The sequence below is a fragment of the Crocodylus porosus genome, unplaced genomic scaffold (genome assembly GCF_001723895.1).
Source record: "Crocodylus porosus isolate Cpor-Errol unplaced genomic scaffold, CroPor_comp1, whole genome shotgun sequence".
NCBI lineage: Eukaryota > Metazoa > Chordata > Crocodylia > Crocodylidae > Crocodylus > Crocodylus porosus.
The window spans coordinates 56,362,843-56,384,479 of record NW_017728886.1 but is presented as its reverse complement, the minus strand read 5'-3'; the positions used below and the strand labels follow the sequence as shown (position 1 = coordinate 56,384,479).

Sequence of the window (21,637 nt, the reverse complement as noted above, 5' to 3'; positions counted from 1 at the left end):
GTTTCTGACAAACAAATTAGCTTTATGTTGACAGCTATTGTTTAGTAAAGCTTCTGGTTAGGATTAAAAAAAAACAAAGGTAAATAGCTTTTGAAAACCTGAATAAAAATAATCTTTTAGTGATGACAGGAAAAACAGTACATTAATTGGTACTTGGTATTACTTTTTCACTTCTTCCATCAACACCATGCCTGCATACATAAATAAGCATGCTCACCATAAAAGGGAAAGCTAATACTTGTTAAGTATGCTTTAGCTGGCAATAAACAGAAATCTCAATAGGCTTTACATATAGAGCTAGTGTTCTAAGATGAACTATAAAGTTTCTTTTTGTCACACGTCAGTCAGTCTTTAAATCAGTGACCTAACAATTGATAATGTATAATAACTGGCAAGCTATATTTTGCCTGAAATGATGCTAGCTGCGTTTTAAATGATGGATTAGAACTTCTATTAAACCAGTGTCTTATTCACTTAAGTTTTTTTTATATTTATTCATAATATCATACTAGCAACACTTAGGCCACATTTTAACAGGAGAATTTAAAATATGAGTTAAAGATTACATACAGTGAAGCCCAGGGAGTGTGGGACAATATGGACTTGTAACCAGACTGCAGCAAGGAGGTCATCAAAATGCAGAACTGCTCTAGCCATATCCCCTGTCCTGAACTTAATGGTACATTAGTTCGAGATATGCACCAATATATCGGTCCATATCATACAGGGACTGATAAAAGAAAGTTGACAGTATTAGCAACCAACCTTTTTTGGCTCCTGTAACTGATAATGTCACCAATAAATGCCACATGTATGCACACAATCTCACGAATACATGCAGTCAGGAATGCAGCCAGGAAGCTTGGAGAGCAATGTCCAGCAGATAAGTCTCTGGGAAGGAAGAGGCGGGGGGTGGCAGATTGAGGCTCCCACAGTGAGGGAGGGAGTGGGGCTGGAGCAGGGACAAGTACTACCCAGCTGGGGTGGGGCAGGGCACAGGACAGAGCTGCGGGCAGCTCATCCGGGGTTGGGGGGCAGCTTCCCACCACTGTGCACACCCCCCTGGGGGAGATATAGAGGCCATCTGTCCCCCAGATTTGTGTGCAGGGTGAAGGTCGGCTGCCCACAACAGGCTTGGAGCCAGGGGCTGTGCCAGCCTCTTCCCAATGGGGGAGGGCTGGGCCAGGGCAGGGTGGACAGCAGCAGCACTGGGAGGGGGCCTATGGGATAGGCTATAGACACCCTAAATTTGATGTAGCCACCCCTCTCAGTCCCACTGCCACCCACCTTGAGCACAGCCTCAGCAAAACCCCCACGCCTACAGGCCACCCTTGCCTCATGCACAAATCCAGGGGTCACATGCCCCCCATGCTTCCCTAAAGAGGCACAAAGTGGTGGGAAACTGCCTCCCACTCCCTACACCCACTGGACAAGCCACCCTTGGCTCCACCCCACATCCTGTCCTACCACAGCTAGGCAGCACCTGCCCTTGCCCCAGCCCCACTCCCTCCCTCACTGTGGGGGCCTCCATCTGCTTTCCCTGTGCCCCTTCTCTCCCTCCAAGATGCCCCCCACCCCGCTGGATGTGGCCATCTTTGCTTGCGAAGGACAAATGACAAGATCACGTTCACAACATTTTTATAATTTCAGAAACCTAACGTGTTCAGATATCCCCATTGGTACTATAGTGATTTTTGCCTTTTGTTTTTGGTCCTTCCTGCGTTATTAAGATTATATAAATAAATGTAGTTTTTGCTTCTGTCCAAAATGCATCTGGTAAAAAAGACAACTTCTTACCCCAAAGATGTGCTCCCTGGGTGCACTCTGACTTCCATCTGCTTAATGTTTTGATAAAAATCATCTGCTATTATTTTTACTACTGAAAGTCCTGCAGTTCCACCACAGTTAGAAGACAGAAAGCCTAAGTTTCAATTATTTCCACCTTTACCAACCGAATACAGGCAGTGGGTTGTACAGGTGTCATAAAGACAAAGAAGATTCCCAGGTATAGATGAAGGTGTAATCTGGCTTGCAGTCTTTTCGTTACTGTTATTGATACAAGAGAAAGTCAGAATTTACCGTAATTTTCAGATGGCAAATAGATTTGTTGGGGTGATGTTGTTGCTGTTGTTTTTGTTCTTTTTTTTAACAACTCCACCTCCCCCTGTATTTTTCACTTGTGAAATTAAACTACTCAAAATAAAATCCTAACCCTACTGCAACCAGTAGCAGCTGTTCCATAAACTCCAATGGCTCTTGGACAGTGATTCTCAATCAGGGTGATCCACCCCCATTGCCCAGTCTCTCTGCAAGGAAGGAACCACTCTACTAAATAAGCTAGTTTAAAATGGGATGTTGCTCAATTCACAAGGCACAGAGGGTGCCTTGAGTCCAGTGAGGGGTGCCTCAAAATTTAGAACCACTGCTCTAGGATTTCACTATCAGTAAATCCAATAAAGTCAAATCAGTGTTTTTGAGAAACCATGTTATAAGAATTATCTTATATTAACAAATTCCTTACATAAAGTTGTTCAAGTTCCACAAGTATACATAAAATACCAATCAACACAAAGAAAATTCACTCTTTTCCAATATCAACTCTTCTTAAGTCAGAATAACCACTTATTAGTGACTAATCCAAATTATATTCGAGTCATTTTATATTTTCTTTAAAATAAAAGACATGGGGAATTAATTCGCAAGTCTTTTTCATTTGAATATGCATTCATTATTTATTCTGCTTCGCATAGGGCATTGTGAATGTAAGATACTGGACCTTATGCTTGATTTATGGGAATTCAAGATTTGGCACTTTCCTACTGATAATACAACTAGTAGGGCTATAGGAAGCTTCGATCCCTAATTCAATTCAGCAGAGATTCAGCCCGATTCGGTGGCCGAATCTCCAAATCCAAATTGAATCAGGAGGCCCTTTTATCTCTCGAAATCAATTTGGAAAGATTCGGTGATTTGGCCATAGACACAGCTTTAAATGTTTTTTCTACATACCTGTCACAGGGGAGGACCCCAAAATACCAGGGGGGAGCCCCAGGGTCAGGAACCCCCAGAGAGGAAAGAAAAATAAGTAATAATAAAGAAAGATACTCAACTGCAGCAGAGCATGCAGAGGAACCCACACAGCTCATCAGCCGTGTCTTTATGTAGCTGAGGCTGGCCAGCGGAAATAAAATGAGCCACTGGCAATGAGGAGGGGGGGCAGATCAGTGCCAGCAAGGGCACCAGCAGGAGGTGTCTTCCTGCAGCTCCTGTGGGAGCAAAAGGAGCCAGAAGCTGCTTTCCCTGGCAGGGAAGGATGCCTCGGTGCCTGCAGCAAGCCAGAGACTGCTAGCTGTAGTGGAAGGAGCCGTGAGCCGGAGGCAGCTCCTCACGCCAGAAACCTGGGGAAGAGGGCAGAGGGACACAGAAAGACCCGAAGCCAGTGGCTACAGCCAAGGGGCTGGAGAGGCCAATGCAAGTCCCGGCACCAGGAGAGCCAAAGAGGTGCACCAGGTAGAACACGATAGACAAGGGCAGCACAAAGGGCTGCGGGACATGGCCTTTGGCGGCATAGTGCCAATCCAGCAGGTGACAAGGGGACCAGCATCGACCAGAGGATCACAGGTGGTCTGAAGAGACAAAAGGCTGGGCAATGAGGAAGAAGAATTACGGTGGAGTCTGCCGGTCACCCCGATCATATATAGGGCCTAGCCCCGACCTAGAGTGTCAAGGGCGGGTTGTTAGTGACTAGGCAGAGGGAGCCTGGTCAAGGGGCAGCTGGGCCCTCCAGAGTGTATCAGTGATTTTCTTTGGTATTTTGCATTTCCCACAGGTGGAGGGGTTGAGAGTCAGAGCTTGTGAAGCCTGATTACTACTTAAGCCTTGGAGCTGGTTTTTAGACTTAGGAAAAGGGCAGCGGCCTCACAACCTGGGTAGGGTACCACAGGCTGTTTACGTTGGCAGGGAGGACTGCCCCAGCGAAAGTAATCAGGGGCTCAACGGTCAAGAGCTTGGCCAGGAGAACAGCTGTGACTCGTCAAGGCTCGGTGTAAGGGTGAGGTGGGGGGGAGGTGGAGCCTCACAGAAGACTGCTAGATAGATGTTCTGCCATTGAGAGACCTTCAGTGGCTGGACCCACCACTGAAATAATATTCAAAGTCATAGCAGGCGAGATAGGGAAAGACCACACCAGAAGCAAATATCTATGACGGACCACCAGGGATGGTGAGGCAAACACCAGTGAACATCTGGGCCAAAGCCACGTGTGACCTGGCGTTTGAGGCTAGGCGGGCACAATACCTTAACATAGCAGGGTCTTGTGAACGTTGCGATGGTGGCATGGATGAAGCATCCCATAGAAGCATGGGGGGCTCCTCCAGCATACTCAGCAGCAGACCTGGAAGTGGGTCAGAAGCACTTCCAGTCCACTTCTGGGTCCACCACCAAGCACACGTGGGGGCCCCCCTCATGCTCCTGTGGGACGCTTCATCTGCCTAACCATCACAGCATTCACAAGCCATGCCTAGTACGTTGAGGTAGGTAGAAAAAAAAAAATTGTAAACCGTGTCTATGTCTGAATCGATGATTCTCATCAAATCTTCAGGTTTGGATTTGGCCAAATCGAATCAGGGACAATGATCTGAATCAACTAACTGAATCTCTGTCCCTGATTTGGGCCGAATCCAAACCGAATATGACCCGTTTCACACCCCCCAATAATAACTAGCCCTTGTATGGAAACCAACATTAAAATGCCATTAAAATGGGAAACCCATAAAAACATATGCTTTCAGCATTTCTTAACATTATACACTTAATTCTTTCAAAATGCCACTAGCCTCCTTGATTACATACTAGTTTCATTTGATGAATCATTGCAGAAGTAGACAGAATCCTTTAAAACCAAAAATTTGTTTTTCAAGATTTAATTATAAAAAGTTAACGAATCAATATTGAAATCTTCAAATGAATAAAAGAAGCTGCTAAAAGCATTAACCATAATATAGAAAAATCATGATTTTAAATCACATTTTAAATATCCAAATAGTTTTAGTGAATATATTATAAAATGCTAAATATTATTGTCAGGCAACATGATACGCTAGATAATGCTTTACAAATATATTGTACCCCATCTTTCCAATATTTGAAGTTACAGTTTATTACTCATGTCCAAAACATACTGAAACTGATAATGGCTGCTGACAGACATGAAAACAAAACAAAATAAAAACCCCCACACTCTACCAGAAGCAGCAGCACGTTATTTCAACCTAACTCCATAGTGTCTGTATAGACTGGGTGCATGAGCAGGGCTTTTTTGTGCTTTTACCTAATAGTTGATTAAATCAGCTGTTAGATAAAAGCACCAGAAAAGCCCTACTAAAGTGCCTGATTTCTACAGATGTTGGGAGAGCCTGGTCCGAGAAACGTGGTGCCTCTTCTAGACATGTGCTGGGCTTGACACAGAAGCATGCCAAGCTTGCCAAGCTTAAAGTAAAGCACCATTTTTTTCCCACATCTGCAAGCAGTCAATGAGGTATATCTTAAAAAACTTTAGAAATAAGATTGTAGCAAAGCTAATTATAAGAAGTAAACAACAACAGAATGGTAGATAGCAAAGAACTGTATTATAGTATTCATTTGTTTAAATCTCAAAAGCCCTACATTCAAATTTGGAATAGTTCATGATAGGTTCCATTTACATAGAAAAGTTTCCAAACAATTCAACTAGACTGCCAAAAGAAAACATTTAAAATCCTTTTCTGAAGAAGACAGGCACTAGACCAGCAAGAAATGCTGAAGTTAGATGGGATGCTGTGCTCCTAACTTCAGTAGGTCAGGCTACATTCTATGCTGTGAATTCCTCATTCACACTTACTGCATTTATTGACAGGTATCCTCAGAAAATATTAAGAAACACCAGTGCAATCTTACCAGGTTATTGTAATCTGTGGGATCATATGTTCTTTCTCTGAAAACTTTGCAGGTTTCCATAAACTCTTCATTCATCCTGCAGGTTTGTTCACTTAAGATTTTTCCCTTGACTCCACCAAACTCCAGTTTTTCCAGTTTTTGAAGTTCCAACATATTAACAAAAATATTCTAAAAATCAATCAGTGAAAAATATAATTAATGATATGCCCTGACAGAAACAAAAGAAAAACCATGTTATCTAAGACTTGTTTGCCTAGTTTGAATCATTTTGACCAAAGCAAAAGGAGAGAGAAACACAGAGTTAAAATCTACATTAACCTGAGTGGCTGATGTGCAAAAAGGAGGTCTGTTTTCTGCAAATAACTACATCTGAACATGGGGTTCACCCTTGCAGTCTCATTTCCAAATTTAGAAAGGAATTAGGAGCAAATTACAATTGTACAAATTTAATGTAAGTTAAATATTTGTATAAATTGTCTGTTTCCAGTTTAGAAAGAATTAATGCTACTAAAATATATTAATTGATAATATATTGATTGCTTTTCACAATGCTGCTATGAAATTAAACATAAAAGTTAAATAAGTAAGGCTGAACCTAGTATAACCTTCAAAATCTGTGCCAAATTAAATGTATGTTTTCTACATTCACATAACACTGTCTCTTGACCCAGAGAGATTAAAGTAACTGTTTCTGAATATATTATTAAAGACCCACCTACTATGTTAAGAGATAAAAGAACCAAAGTGTAGGTCCAATAAAGGGCTGCGATAGAATTTAGGTGCCTCGGTCAAAAATTGTGATCCAAAAAACCCATGGTCTATTGTCACCTAACTTCTGAGGCACTTTCACTTACCAGTCACCTCTCATGAATACTGAATTCCTTTCTGTACGGTGAAGCAACTTCAAGAGGAAGACAGATGGTATAAAAAAAGTGGGTATCATCATAAGAGAAAAGTTTTAAAAGAAAAAAAAAGTTTTAAGAATACTGAAAACTAAGTTGTAGCACAGTTCGCAAAGAGTTGTAGGGACCCACACTCAAGAGAAGATTCTGTATTGTAGATCGCAAGTGTCTAGACAGGTGCTTGATCCAGGGCAGCAATCAAGCATCACAGCTTTGGCAGGGTTATAGACATTCCTTTCTTCCTAATATTACCTATTGGGTAGCTCTCAGTGGCTCCTTGCTCTTCTTTATTTGGATCACCATTCTGAACTCCCCATCATGGGTGACTGGTAAGGCGTGCGCTGGGGTGCACGTGCCCCCGACGGCCGACACTGATGCTGTCGGTAGGGCTGGTGGTCCCCGACAGCATCAGTATTCAGGAGGCACCAGTCACTCATGGTCCCCATGGACTGAAGAGGGAGCGCCTAGGTACCCAGCTCTGGTTTCTGGATTCCACCCCAGGGTCCAGGATCCACTTACTTTTAGATCCTTAAGTCATTTATTGGATCTAGCCCCATATTTCTCAGACATTCTAAAATACTTGAAATTTGGCTGTGTCAAATTGTAAATAATACCTCAATTTTAACTAAGCGGTTGAGAAACATGTCAAATCTGGCAAACACCATCTTCGACTGGAAATCCCATGGTTTAAATTCCTTTCCATTGGTGAAATAACTTTCCAACTTTTTTCTGTGGCTAACAAATGAATTCTTGAAACTCTTTACATTATTTATAGCTATTTGTACATGTTCCAATGCTTCTTCAGCTTCTCCTTTCAAAAGATCTTCTGGTGAGAGATATGCTCTAGCCTAGGATTTAATTAAAAATCACAGAAGAAACAGAAAGTCAGTGTTTTTCAAAACTGGTGATGACTTCAGTCAAAACACACTTCTCACCTTCTTTGCTTTATTAAAAGTTTTCTGCCTAAAATTCTACCTTATTTTATTACACTGGATTATAACTCTTACCTTTAAATGATTTTAAAATATTAAATCAATCTGTAGTAATGGAACATGTCTCCAAACATCATAGAATGAATGAATGAAATTCAAAGTTATTAGGCTATCTTTCTGAATAGTGACTGTACAAAGTGTTGTTCATAGTGAAAGTCATAACAGATTGACAAGACTTTGGAAAAAATAAGTTAGAGATGGATTTTTCATTTTATTGCTAATCTCTATCATCTATAAGCTTGGAGATGAGGACCTTCTTCAAACTGTAGAATACAAACACTGATGCTTTCTTATTTTCTAAATTAATGAAACTTTGTTTGCAAAGGGCCTTCAAAACACTGTGTGGTAACCTGAAGGGAATACCAGACATAGCCACATAAAAACATATAGAAACAATTATGGATACTACTGATAGTGCTATTTCTGGTGAAGATGCATTAATGTTTTCCATTATAACATATTGTTACTTGGAACGTTTAAACTCTTGGTTGCTTATCATTTTTTAAAGCTTTAATTTCCCATGCCAAAGTTTTCCATGCCCAGCATCTGTCTCCAGCTGACATTTTTTTAGAAAGTTTCTTTAAAACTTCTTTTCAATTCAATGGTTTCTAAGAGTAAGATTATAGGAAAATACTGAAACTGCAAAACTGAAAAACAACAAGCCAATTTTTCCCCCAAATAAAAAGCAATTCCCAAATATCCAAAATAATTTTTAATAAAATGATAGCATTAGATAAAGGTTGGTCATATTATGTTGTTTGTTAAAAATGTGGCTTTAGATATAGTCTCTCCCCAAAATCCCACATGAAGTGAACCAATCTTTTTTCTGTGTAATAAATAATGGACAAGGTTCTTTCTAGGCACTTATTATATTTCTTCAACAAACAACTGCTCAGAAGTGGTGTAAGACCTTCCTCTTTGGGCAGGAATTTTGCAAACAAAGCTGGCTGGAATACTGCTGGGGGAGTGGGGGTCTGTTTTATGTTCATACTCTATTTTCCCATTGAAGCTGTTTTACAGTAAGAAAACAGAGTAACTTATAAAATAAAAGAATGAAGCCATGTCTTATTATTTCATAAGTTACTGTTTCTTATTGTAAGCCACCCCAAAGCTCTGCTGAGAAAGGAGGCAAAAATAAACAAATGAATGAATCAAATCAATCAATCTTTTATTTACAGTGTTCTTACAACTGGAAACTTTATTTTTCCTCATTAGCTATTTTCATACTAAGTATTTTGCCATACTGAAACATTCAATATAACCTATCAAATTTGGTGTCTGAAAAAGTATTTAAGCAATATCACTGTATTTATACGAATAGCATATGACCCTGATTATAAGATAATCTCCCAATAATTAGATTTTATATATGGAAAACGTATAAATTTGTTATAATTTGACGGGTCTAAAAGCTAAGGAGGTTTGCCTCGAATTTATCCCCCTCCCACTGCCAAAGCAGGGAAAATAAATCTGGGATATCAGGTAGTCTCTTTGCCCCGCTACTTCCCCCAATATCTTCCCTCAGCAGCCCCTTCCCCTCTCCTTACTCTCCCTGAGCACATAGAAGTGTGGAGCTGCAAATCTGAAGACAAAGACCTTGCAAATAAACATAGCTGTAGTAATTTGCATCCTGTACCCATACACTTAGCTCATCCAGTTGATGCATATTGTCTTTTTTGAAACTGCTGCAAGTTTTAGTACAGGTACTCACTCCATAAACACTGTGTTGGCACATACCTATACATAGTACAAACTGTGCATGATATTAGTTCAAAGCCAAAAGGCTCGTGATTTACTACATACTTCACTGGGCTGAGCCCTAACAGAGTCAAGCCATAGTGACCCCACAGCTTAGCACTGCTCTGTACTCCCCCAACAAAAAAAGGAACCATGTGCTAATTAGCTCCCCAGTCATGACTGGAACTGTGTGTTCTTGTCCTGAGTCCTGGGATCTTCCAAAAATGTATATGCAAACGAGGCACAGAGTAACTTGGTCTGGCTTCACCTCATGGAGGACAGGGCCTCATGGAGGACAGGGCCACACTAATCATAAGTGACAGGATGACAGAGGGTGCAACACAGGGATTCTGGGTGAACTGTCTGGGGCCCCATTTTGTGATGTTTGCCAGGCATTTAAGGCTGGTGAGGGAATGGGAATAATTGGAAATGGAAAAGAAAGGCAAAGCTCAGCTGTGGGAATGAAGAGCAAGTAAAAATGTATAAAACGTCACAAGTGGCTCACCATGACTTGAAAAGGAATTGGCACTGAGAGGGGGTGAAAGCAATGGGAACTATACTGTGTCTTATACAGATAGGCTGCATTAATCTATTCTTGTGGTATGTGTCCATCTCAGCCTTTTTGGTTAAGATCAAATGTAGCATTTTTGGCACCAAGGGAAGGATATCAGGACTGGTTCTGGCTCTCCTGATGCTAGCCTGGTAATAGAGTACCTCCAAGTCCTGTGCCAGGTCACTAGGGAGGGAATACCCACCCAATTTCTCTAAGGGTCTCACACACACACGTTCCCCATCAGCATGTTTGCCTAATATAGGCCATGTTTTATAGTCATGCTCAGCATTGACTGCATTTGATCAACTTCATAGGTGGTTACCATTGCTGAGCACACATTGCTTTTGGCAGCAAGTTAGTGACAGACAATGTATTCAATGAAGTTTCCTTGTATGTGATAAGATGACAAGTAGCTGATAGGAAGACAAGAGGAGTGGTTGCTCCTCAAGGGAGCAATCCTGACAGCACAAGGGATGGCCATCCTATCTAGGAGGAAGGGTAGCAAAAGGGCATAGCAACCCCCTTGGATCAGCAGAGAACTTGAGGACCTCCTGGGCCTCAAAAGAGAGACTTATAAAGGATGGAAGACTGGAATCACCACCAAGGAGGAGTACTCAGCACTAATCCATACCTGCAGGGAGAGGATCAGAAAAACCAAGGCTGCAACTGAACTTCATCCGGCCTCACATATCAAGGATAATAAAAAGTCCTTTTTCAGATATATAGGGAGTTGGGGGAAAAAAGCAAAAGGTAACATTGGACCCCCTGCTGAACCAAATGGGACAACTGATAACTGACACCCAGGAAAAAGCCAACCTGCTTAATGGGTACTTTGCGATGGTCTTTCATCAGCCCAAAAGGACTGCCCAACTTAGCGGGATGTGGGACGGCCAGTGTGAGGGCGTATTTATACCCAGCATCAGTGTAGACCTTGTAAAGGAACATCTTGATAGGCTGGACACCTTCAAGTCAGCTGGTCCTGACAGATTACACCCCAGAGTACCCAAGGAGCGAGCAGGTGTCTTAGTCCAAACATTGGCAAAACTACTCGTGGTGCTCAGGTGAAGTACCTGAAGACTGGAAGAAGGCCAATGTGGTACCCATCTTCAAGAAAGGGCGAAAAGTAGACCCTGGGAATTACAGGCCAGTTTGACCTCAATCAAGATTTTGGAGAAAATTATCAAAGAGACCCTTCTTGATAAGCTGGCTGAGGGCAACATCCTCAGGGACAGACAGCACGAGTAGGTCTTGCCTGACCAATCTCATCTCCTTCTATGACCAGGTGACATATCACCTGTGTAGCAGGGCACTAAGGTGCCTGCTACTTGGAGAGCCAGAGCAGCAGCTCAGGTGCTGGTTGCTAGGGGCAACCAGAGGGAGCTAAGGACACACACTTGTCTTGTCAGGTGACCGAAAGGGGCAGGGCCTGGCTCCTATATAAATTGTAGGCCAAAGGCCAGGAGGGGGGCAACTTGCAGCCAAGGAGGAAGGAGCTCGGCCTCGAATGTGTGAAAAGGAAAAGGCCTGGATGTGCAAGCAGCTAGTAACATGGATGAGAGTTCGAAGGATGTTTTAGCCATGAGGCATAGATTTGTGTTATAGCCAAGTGTCGCAGGTGCTCCTTTAGAAGGACAGGTCTTGGTTGCCGGGGCAACCACAGGGGTCAGCTGACCAGGATGGGGCAGGGCCTGGAGTATATAAACAGCCCAGGCTGAAACCTAGGAGGCAGTTCCCCTCTGGCAGCTGAGGAAGGTAGAGCTCCATGGAAGCAGACAGAGTTGAGACGCCTGAGCAGCTTATGGGCAAGGATACCAGGTAGAGAAATCCCTGGCAGGGATGGAAATGATGAGTAGCCAGAAGGCTTAGGGTTTGAGCTTTAGCCAGGAGGTTTGGTTTTTGTGTTACAGCCGGTTGGCTTATGAAGACTTTGTTTGTTATTAAACCGGAGGACTGGGTGAGGCTATAAGGGGTTGGAGGAGGCCTCATAGGAGCGCCCCAGCAGCGTGGGGGTTCCTGGTGCCAGAGGGGGCACAACAGTTTGGATTAAGGGCCAGGTAAGGCTGAGGACACCTGAGCCGGATAAGGATCATAAACCTAAGAAGGGGTCTGGGGGCCAGGTATGGCCAAGGCCACCTGAGCCCCAATTGTGAGGAGCACCAGAGTGGGCACCGGCAAGAAGCCCAGGGGGTGCTTGCGTTAAGCCTTAGAGAGGGCGTATAGGAATAGAAGCCCCAGGGAGGGCACACAGGAAGAGAAGCCCAGTTGCGAGGCAAAGCCCCAGGGAGGGCACATGCGGGAGAAGCCCCAGTGTGGGCAGAAACCCAGAGGGGGCCCATAGGCGAGGAGTCCAGGGAGGTCATGCACCCAGAGGCGAGGAGCCTCAGGGAGGGGCGCACAGGCAAGAAGCCCAGAGAGGGCATATTTGGGGGGCATTGACCGCAGCCCGGGGGGGGGCGCCAGCGAGTGGGCGCCAGCTGCATGACAAGCCCAGGGGGCGCCAGCGAGTGGGCACCGGCTGCGTGACAAGCCCAGGGGGCGCCAGTGTGGGTGCAGAAAGGAAAACCGACCAGATAATGTCCGGGACATCTGCGAGGCTTGGGGCGTGGTACAGGGGAGGTTGGAGCCACACATATCCCATAAGGCTGGGGTGCACTAAGTCACTCCATACAGAATAGGGGCCAGGATAAACACAGCACCGTGTCCAAGGGGACAAAAGGCAGCCTCCATTATAAAATTAGATAACATCAAAGATGTGGCGGGCGAGATGAGGGTACTTGATTGCCAACTTGACACGGTAGGAGGTGCCAGGAGAGATCACGGCTGCTTCTAGGTCCCCACGCTGTGACACCAAGGGGCTTGTGTTTTGGTTGTTGTTACCCTGGAGGATTGGAAAAGGCTATAAAAAGGGGATGAAGGAGGCCTCACAGAGGAACCACATTAGAATGTGGACCCCAGCCCCAGAGAGAGGGGCAGCAATGCTGAGAAGCCCCAGAGAAAGGGGCAGCAACCATTAAGCCAAAAGGGGTGCAGCAGAGGGAGTGTGCCTCCCAGACTGCCGGAAAGGACAGTGCAGGGAGGGCCCTGACCCAGAGCGTCAGCAAGTGCACAGCTGAGGGGGGTGCCATCCCCAAGTGCCAGGAAAAGGTGCAGTATTGGGACAGGGATGACCCTGAGTACCCCGGAAGGCAGAACTAACAAAGTCGTTGAGAACCTGAGCACCAGGGAAGCGCGGGGTGAGCGAGAAGCCCCAGAGGGTGGGCAGCAACCAACGTTGAGCACCGTAAAGTACAGAGTGAGGCGGGGCTCCATAGAGCCCAAGCAGGACGAGACTGGGAAGGGACAGAGCATCAACAGGCCACGGAGCAAGGCAGAGCTGTAGAGTGCCCAAGTGCCAGGGAGACTGAGGCGGATCTGACACATAGCAGGAAAACTGTAGCCAAGAGAATGAAGGACAGCCTCCCTACAATAAATACACAAGATCAAAGATGTGGCAGGTGAGATTATGAGGGTGCTTAGAGAACGCTTGGCACGGTACAGAAGGCACTTTAGGGGAGAGCACAGTGACCCTAGGATGCCATCCTGCTACAACCTGGACAAGGGAGAAGAGATTGACATCGTATGTCTGGACTTGAAAAAAGCCTTCGATCTGGTGTCCCATGACATTCTCATGGAAAAATTCCCAGCCTCGGCCATACCACAGTCCGATGGCTGGGAAACTGGCTTCAAGGTCAGACCCAGCGAGTAGCAGTCGATAGTAGCAAATCATTATAGTGCTCCATGACCAGGCTCTGTCCTTGGACTGGTTCTCTTCAACATCTTTATCAATGATGTGGACATTGGTGTCAGAAGCGGCACTGGCTAAGTTCGCCAACGACGCTACACTTTGGGGCATAGCGTCCACACCCAAGGGTAGGTGATCCAAGCTGACTTGGATAAGCTTAGTAAGTGGGTGGGTACAAACCTGATGATGTTCACTACTGATAAATACAAGGTACTCACCTCAGTGGGGAAAAAACCCGCAGCATGCTAATAGGCTTGGCAGTGCTATGCTTGCTAGCACCACGGCTGAAAGAGACTTGAGGGTCATCAGTGACCACAAGATGAACATGAGCCACCAATGCAATGTCGCAGCTGGTAAAGCAAACCAAACTCTGGCTTGCATCCACAGATGCTTCTCAAGTAAATCTCAGTATGCCATCTTCCTGCTGTACTTGGTCTTGGTGAGGCCACAGCTGGAGTACTGCATCCAATTCTGGGCTCCACAATTCAAGAAGGATGTCAATAAGCTTGACAGAGTCTAGAGGAGAGCCATGCACATGATCAGAGGGCAAGAAAATAGGCCTTATGAAGAGAGGCTGAGAGCCTGGGGAAGCCCAGGCTCAGGGGTGACCTGGTGGTTGCCTGTAACATTAGGGGTGTGCATCAGGATCTGGGGGAATGTCTGTTCACCAGAGCGCTCTGAGGGATAACAAGTACCAACAGTCATAAACTCCTCCAAGACTGTTTTAGGCTGGACATAAGGAAACATTTCTTTACTGTTTGAGCCCCCAGGGCCTGGAATAGACTCCCTCCAGAAGTGGTGCAGGCACCTATTCTGGGTTCATTCAAGAAATGTGTGCATGCTTATCTTGCTGGGGTCCTTTGACCCTAGATGACTTCCTGCCCCTGGGGCAGGGGGCTGGACTTGATGAACTTCAAAGTCCCTTCCAGCCCTAATGTCTATGAATCTTCCCCATGCTAATAGAGGGAAAAACATTTCATCTTGTATTTGAGTAAATACAGTACTCCACAAAGACTGGTATTGTACAATTAATTAGCAACAATGAATATTGTTAGTAATTAATTTAAATGAATTGGTAGAATATGAAATTATTTGTGGAAAATAGCTTAACTAATGATTCAGAAGTCCATTTTCTTCTGTTGACTTGAGCACTCTATCAGTATTATCAGTACTTTGTAAAAAAATCTCTTCCTTGTTGCTTTGCCTCAGCATGGCTACCAGCTCATTTTTATTTTTTATCTGCCATCCCTGCTGAGTGATTTGTTTGTTTTTTATAAAATAGAGGATGAAAGCATACTCACGTCCCTTCTTACCCATTTTTGCTTTTTTGTTATTTAATCTCATCGCTATAAATTAAGAACATACTGTGAACTGCCATGCTGGATCAGACCAAAGACCAATATTCTGTCTCCAACAGCAATGAACAGTGAATACACTTGACAAAAAGTACAAGAAACAGGGCATACATAGAGTGATCCTTCCCTTCTCACACATTCCCAGTGACAGTATGCATGGATTAGGAATACTCTGAGCCAAAGGTTACATCCTTGACTAGCCTGTATGGGGGACCTATCCCCCATAAATCTGTCTAAACCTCTTTAAACCTGGTAATACTATTGACTTCTGCAACATTCTGTATAAATGAGTCCCATGAGTTAATTATGCATTGCAAAAAAAATACTGCCTTTTGTTTGTTTTAAACTCATCACATGGTAATTTCATTACATTCCCCTTAGTTCTTGCAATATCAAACTTAGTTAAAAGCAGTTCCTTATTCATTTTTTCCAGGCCATTCATGATTTGAGGTCTATCAGGGGCACATCAAAATCATCTGGCCCAGAGGACTACATGACGGCATGCCAAATCAGGCCCACAAACTGGCCCACATGCCAGATCCAACAAGCAGAGCAGTCTGACATAGGCATGGCATACAGCATGCACCTCAGACAGGCCTCAGAACTAGTCTGGCATGTGCTCTGGAGCATGCAGGGGCTGCAACTGACACACGCACTGCACGTTGCACTTGAGGCCAATCCAAGGTACAGTCTAAGCTGACAAGTCTAAGACTTTCAGCCTCTATTTGAAAAGAAGCTGGTTTCCTACTCCTGATTCTTTCTGTTGCACTTTCTACATCTTTTCTACTTCTACAATATTCTTTTTGAGATGAGGTGACCAGCACTGCAAGCGGTATTAAAGATAGGGGCAAGTCATAGATTTGTATAAAGGCATACCGTTATTTATGTTTTTTTCAGTTTTGGAAGGGAAGAATGAAAATTGTCATAAATTTTTTTAAATTCCTAGTCCTGTCCCTATTTAATTGTGACAATTTATTGGCAGTGGAAAAACAAAGAACAGTGTTTCACAATAATTCATTGACAAATTGTTAGGCAATCTCTTACTTTCATGACCTGAGTAAATCTTATCACAGTTTTACAATTTGTATAAGTAAACAGTTACTGGCAAACCCGATACAAAGAGTCACTAGACTCACCTACAATCAGGAAAAACAACATAAACAATAAAAACAACTTCAAGAGTGCTGCATGTTTTTGAATACTTTTCTTCTTTAGAAAAGCAGCTTATTGCATTTTTAATACACAGCATGTAAAATGGAAGAATTGATGATTTTAATTATTCAAGTTCTGCTTCAGGTTTAATGGTTTAGTGGTTACTTAAAAATCTGCAAAAGGATAATTAATTTTCTGTATTTGTGTTGTTTATTAGAAAAGAGATGAACATAGACTAAATTCTGACTCTTATTATTAGCATATTGACTGGCCCTTATTTATTAGATACTTATACAGTTGTTATTCACATTTTAAGCTACCTGGTCAATGAACAGATTGCAGAACTCCTGCAATAAGACTATTATTCGTGCAGGCGTGCTGTAAAACTTGGAGTGACTCCAGATCAGGCAGATGGTGTGAAATAAAGGAGGAATTAAAAGATATCTCTTTGGGAATTCTGCCTCCTGAAGACGCTGAATATGCCTTCTGAGAGGTCTTAGATACAGTTCAACATCTTGGGCTTCCACAAGTGCTGTACAAAGAGCAGAGAGAAAATGGTGAAGCTTAAGTAATGATGGTTTCTGAATCAATTTGATCATGAGGAATTCAAAATTATTTCAGTCGAAAAGGAACAGGAAAATCTCTCTAAAGAAATAACTCTAAAAGATTAGAAAGCTTATCACAAACACTGTTAGACAGCCTGACTTGGTAAACTTCATTATTTTGTAACCAAGGAAAAATTATTAAGACCTTGATCCAAGGAGAAATGCTTGTAGGTTTTTGGGACTTATGCCAGCAGAGGACCACATACAGGCTCAGTTATACTGTGGAAACCTAAGGCTCTTCCCCAACCACTTCTGCTTCTGTGAGTTTGGGATCTATATACCACAGTTCTCTCTCTTCAATCTGTGGTTCCTATGACTTCAATCAAACAGCTGCAACAGCAGCTTGGGATGATGCAGAAGACACTGAAGACCTTTTCAGGAATATGCTTGTTCAATTCAAGCTAGTTTCCATGGAAGTGGAGAAGACAAGTCTGAGATCTGCAGTCTTTTTAAGCATCATTTTAAACATCATTTAATGCAGCCAGGTCTGCCCGGAAGGGGGCAGCAGCCCTTGCTAGGCATCCCCAGCCCCCCTTGCTGCTCAAGAGGCAGGAGTGGGAGTGTAGCCAGACACCAGTAGCCTGAGGGGAAGGGGGAAGTGGCATGGGCACTGACATCATGCTGGCTCCATCCCATGCTGAAGATCCCCTCAGGCAGGGACAAGGGCCTGCACCACAGTACATGCTGGGCAGAGGTGAGGAACCTGTCACCCGCCACCTGTTCATGGTGATGCTGGGTACTTGAGGTGAGCTGCTGTGGCCCAGGGACATGGGCAACAGCAGGGAGAGGCAATGGCCCACTGCAGCCCAGCTGACCCTGGCCCCACGGCATGGGCAGCAACTGGCCGCAGCAGCCCATTCTGTGCGCCTGGCGCTGCCACATGTGGTGGGTGACAGATGCCTCACCTCCACCTGCCGTGATGGTTCACTCTGTTACTGCTTGGGAGAGGGAGGAGGGTGACAAGCCATGCTTCAACTGCAGTCTGCCTGTGAACCATGGCCCCCATGCAGAACTGGAAACGGGAGGTGGTGGGTGCCCTCCCCATAGAGCTGCCTCAATCTGGGCAGTGCTGTTGCAGCAGGAGGCACCAGTGAATCCGGCTCCCAGTGAATTGGGCTCCATGATTAGTCCTGGCTCCCTCTGGCCCATCCTCCATGCCTGCAGCCAGGTCACATTCCCCCCCCCGCCTCAGCCTCGGGTGCTGCTCCTCCAAGGGACTCAGCTGAGGTGCTGTGGTGCAGGCCCTGCCTGAGGGGATCTTCAGTGTGGGATGCAGCCAGTACTATTTCAGTGACTGTACCACTCCCCACTTCCCCTTAGGCTACTGGTGTCTAGCCGCCATGGCCCTGGGTGCATGAGCTCAGCCTACTTGTACCTATACCACCCCTTACCCCCTTCCCCTCAGGCTACCAGGGTCTGGCCATGTGTAGCTCCTGCTGCTGCAGTAGTGAGCGAGTAAATGGGGGTGGGGAGGGAGGGTGGGAAGCAGGGACCCCTGGCAGGGCACAACCCAACTAGGGACCATGCAGCCCAGGGTGGGGTTTTAAACATCTCCCCAATCATACCCTGCCTGCCAGGGCCTGGCCACACCCTGCTCTCAGCTCAGTTTCCCTCCAGATGAGGACTCACTCTAGCATCCCCCAGCTTCTGGCCTGAGCCACTGCAGGCACATGGCTGCATTTCCAGAATCAAAAGTGCATGTCTATTCACTTGCAAATTGGTTCAATCTACGCAGGTTAGACTAACCTGCAAAGATTGAATCAATTCAGGCTCAAGCTTTTTTAATGTCTGTACCTAGCCTAGGAAGAACTGAGATGCAGTTAACCCTGGAACTATAAACACTCCCCAAGGTGAAGTACAGTAGTTTTCACAGGTAGGTAGTAAAAGTCAGAAGTGCTGGTAGAGCACCTTGTTACCTGCTCCATATCATCTCAACAACTGCAAATGCAACAAACAAGCCAAGGGAAAAAAGCATAACCAAATAATGTTCAAGTGGATCTCAGTGATTTACTTTTCTTATTGTCCAATATAGTCTTATGTCTTTCCAAATGTTTGTCCTTCCTGTGCAGTATCTGTATTGAGAAACTCACAAAAGCTGCAACCCTTTCTGCAATTATATTGTCTAGCGTGAAAAGTAAAACTTTCTAAGGAGTGTAATTTGGAACAGGCATGCATTAATGCTTTAAAACGTATGCCTATCGTGTGGCCAAGTGGGCACTTTCTTGCCAAGATTTGACCCCATTCAATCATTAACACATCTTCATCAGAAGATACTCTTCTCCTAGCACCTGCACCTTGATGCGGTAGGAAAACTTGTGTTCCAGTGACCTTGAAAGTTTTGTTTTAATTCCTGGTTGGATTACTGAAGCTGCACAGCTCACACAGGACAGAGCAGATAAAGCAAGCCATTTGTCCTACAGATGGGGGATGAGCAAAAAATCAATAATGTACCTTGTTAAAAAGCTATGTTATAGAAACACAGCAAGGTCACCACTCTAGCAACTAGATAGGGACGAGAGAGCCTTGTTCACATTTAAGTAACACTTGATGAGAATTCAAGTTCTGACAAGCTAGCCTTGTTCAATCTGTATGAAAAGTCTTTTGTTACATTATTCAAATCTTTCAAAAAGTTAAAGAATGAAGACTTTCAGCCATATGATCTGGTTCTAGTAACTAATGTCATTACACAATCCATGTTTCTTTTCCTCCCCAAGAGGCTGATCAAAAAGCCGACTATCTCTGTACTTGGTCACTGAGAAGCTGTTCATTTAGTAGGGCCTCTACTGAGGTGTGGTTGTCTTAAGCCTCTCAGATATTCTTAGGGAGAAAAAATCATTTCTATTTTTGTCAGTCTACAATTGTAAGTTACATTACACTTCAAGAAATCAAAGTGGTAATACTGGGCTGATGCTTGTTACTCAAGGCTGGGTTTACTAATTACCAGTTTGAAGATTCACTGCGTCTTCAAAATACATTAGCTTGCAAATGAGTACTTGAGTTTCTATCCTGACCTTGGCTGCTTAGCTGGGGTATGACTTTCAGTAAATAAACTGACATCTCTGTATCCATCCATAAAATGTGGATGGCAACACTGATCTATTTAACAAGAAGGGTATAAATCTGAATTATTTGCAAAGCTAATAAATCATAGGATGAAAGACATCATAACAAAAATGTCTATTTCTTCTATATTTTACTGATATTTCATGCAATATATAAAATACAAAATAATGATAAAGGAATAGTTACCCATATTAGCAATAAAGCCTACCTATTAACAGATTTACTATGCGAGAAAGATCCAAAACAATGTTTACAAAACCACATACTAATTTATTTAATTACTGCTATATCTCTCCTTGGCTTTTATGGAAGGAAAATATCTACATAAACTTTTTAAAGTAAATAACGAGCAAACCCAAAATACAAAAACAGCATGATTTAATGTGCGTATGCTGCTGCAGCAGAGATACAGCTTAGTAGCAGCATATTATAGTGATACATCAAGCAATATTATGGATTTTTCTGCACCACATACATAAATGTAGGCAAAATATAAATCTCATTCAAGCTACCCTTACCATGTTCTACCTCCTTGAAAATGTTCTGTGAAGCAGGATAGTAGCTGCTCTCCTTGGCTTTTAAGATCTTAACCATGTTTTGAACAACAGGATTCCAAAGCTAGAATTACACAAACGAGAGAAAACTTCAAGTAAAAACCACAACATCTTTAATTTAAGTCTGTCTATGTCAAAGGGTGGAGAAGGTCATCTTTTAGGCGATAGAGGGTGAAATCCACTGATTTCAATGGAGTCAGAGAATACTTAAAAGAAATAGAAAGATCAAGTATACAGGGCTGATCAAATGTCAGTTGAAATAAACAGAAAATTATTGCCTGCAGCAAGTAGTAGGTTGCATGTACTAGGGTCTTGATGTCTAATTTATATTACAACATGGCTAATATTTAGTGTAGAAGAAATAGGAAATTAAAATAAGATGGCAACAGATTTTTTTTCTATCTCCTAGCCATATTTCATATTTGCTATTATATATATAATTTTGAAAGTAGAATGGTTTCCATAAAACATGGTTGATAGAGTCATAATATAAAGTTTAACGAGTCAGTATTACAAAGTAGCAGCATCCACTTCTAAGTAAGGGTGTACCTAGTTTCCCACTCTGATTTTTCTATCCCATTTTTCCCCCAGAAAGAAACAGCTATCCTTTATACACAGTTTTCTGAAGAAGATTAAATCAGAAACAGATTCTAAGACTACGTTTTAGATTGACATAATCAAACCAGCACAACAAAATTAACTATACTTCTTCTATTAAAATGAATCCTAAATCCCCCTGCATCAGTTTCTCCATGAGGCATCACATTGTCCTTTGCATTTATTTTTGGAAATTGTTCCTAATTATTCTTTTGGCTTTAAAATGCCTTGGCTTATAAACTGCAATATTTTTATTTTGCAGGATCTAACAAAAAATGCTTCTCTGTATTGTTTTATATGTGGTATTTGAGTTAGGTGTGAGAACAATATACAAAAGATAACAAGTGAAGGAGAAAGAGTTAGATATAAGATATACATTAGATTAAATGATTAAAGGAAGAAAAAACAAAAG

At 43.3% G+C, this 21,637-nt stretch overlaps 1 protein-coding gene across 1 annotated transcript in view; it reads right to left on the bottom strand.

The window, feature by feature from the left end:
- The window catches only part of DNAH11 (dynein axonemal heavy chain 11), a 270,897-nt gene that overhangs the window by 235,872 nt on the left and 13,388 nt on the right, over positions 1-21,637 (bottom strand). The window contains exons 5-8 of the mRNA XM_019534456.1: positions 20,593-20,692; positions 16,727-16,938; positions 7,451-7,684; positions 5,935-6,102 (exon numbers count right to left, since the gene is read on the bottom strand). Of these exons, the coding sequence (XP_019390001.1) occupies positions 5,935-6,102; positions 7,451-7,684; positions 16,727-16,938; positions 20,593-20,692 (714 nt within the window). The remainder of the gene's footprint in view (positions 1-5,934; positions 6,103-7,450; positions 7,685-16,726; positions 16,939-20,592; positions 20,693-21,637) is intronic.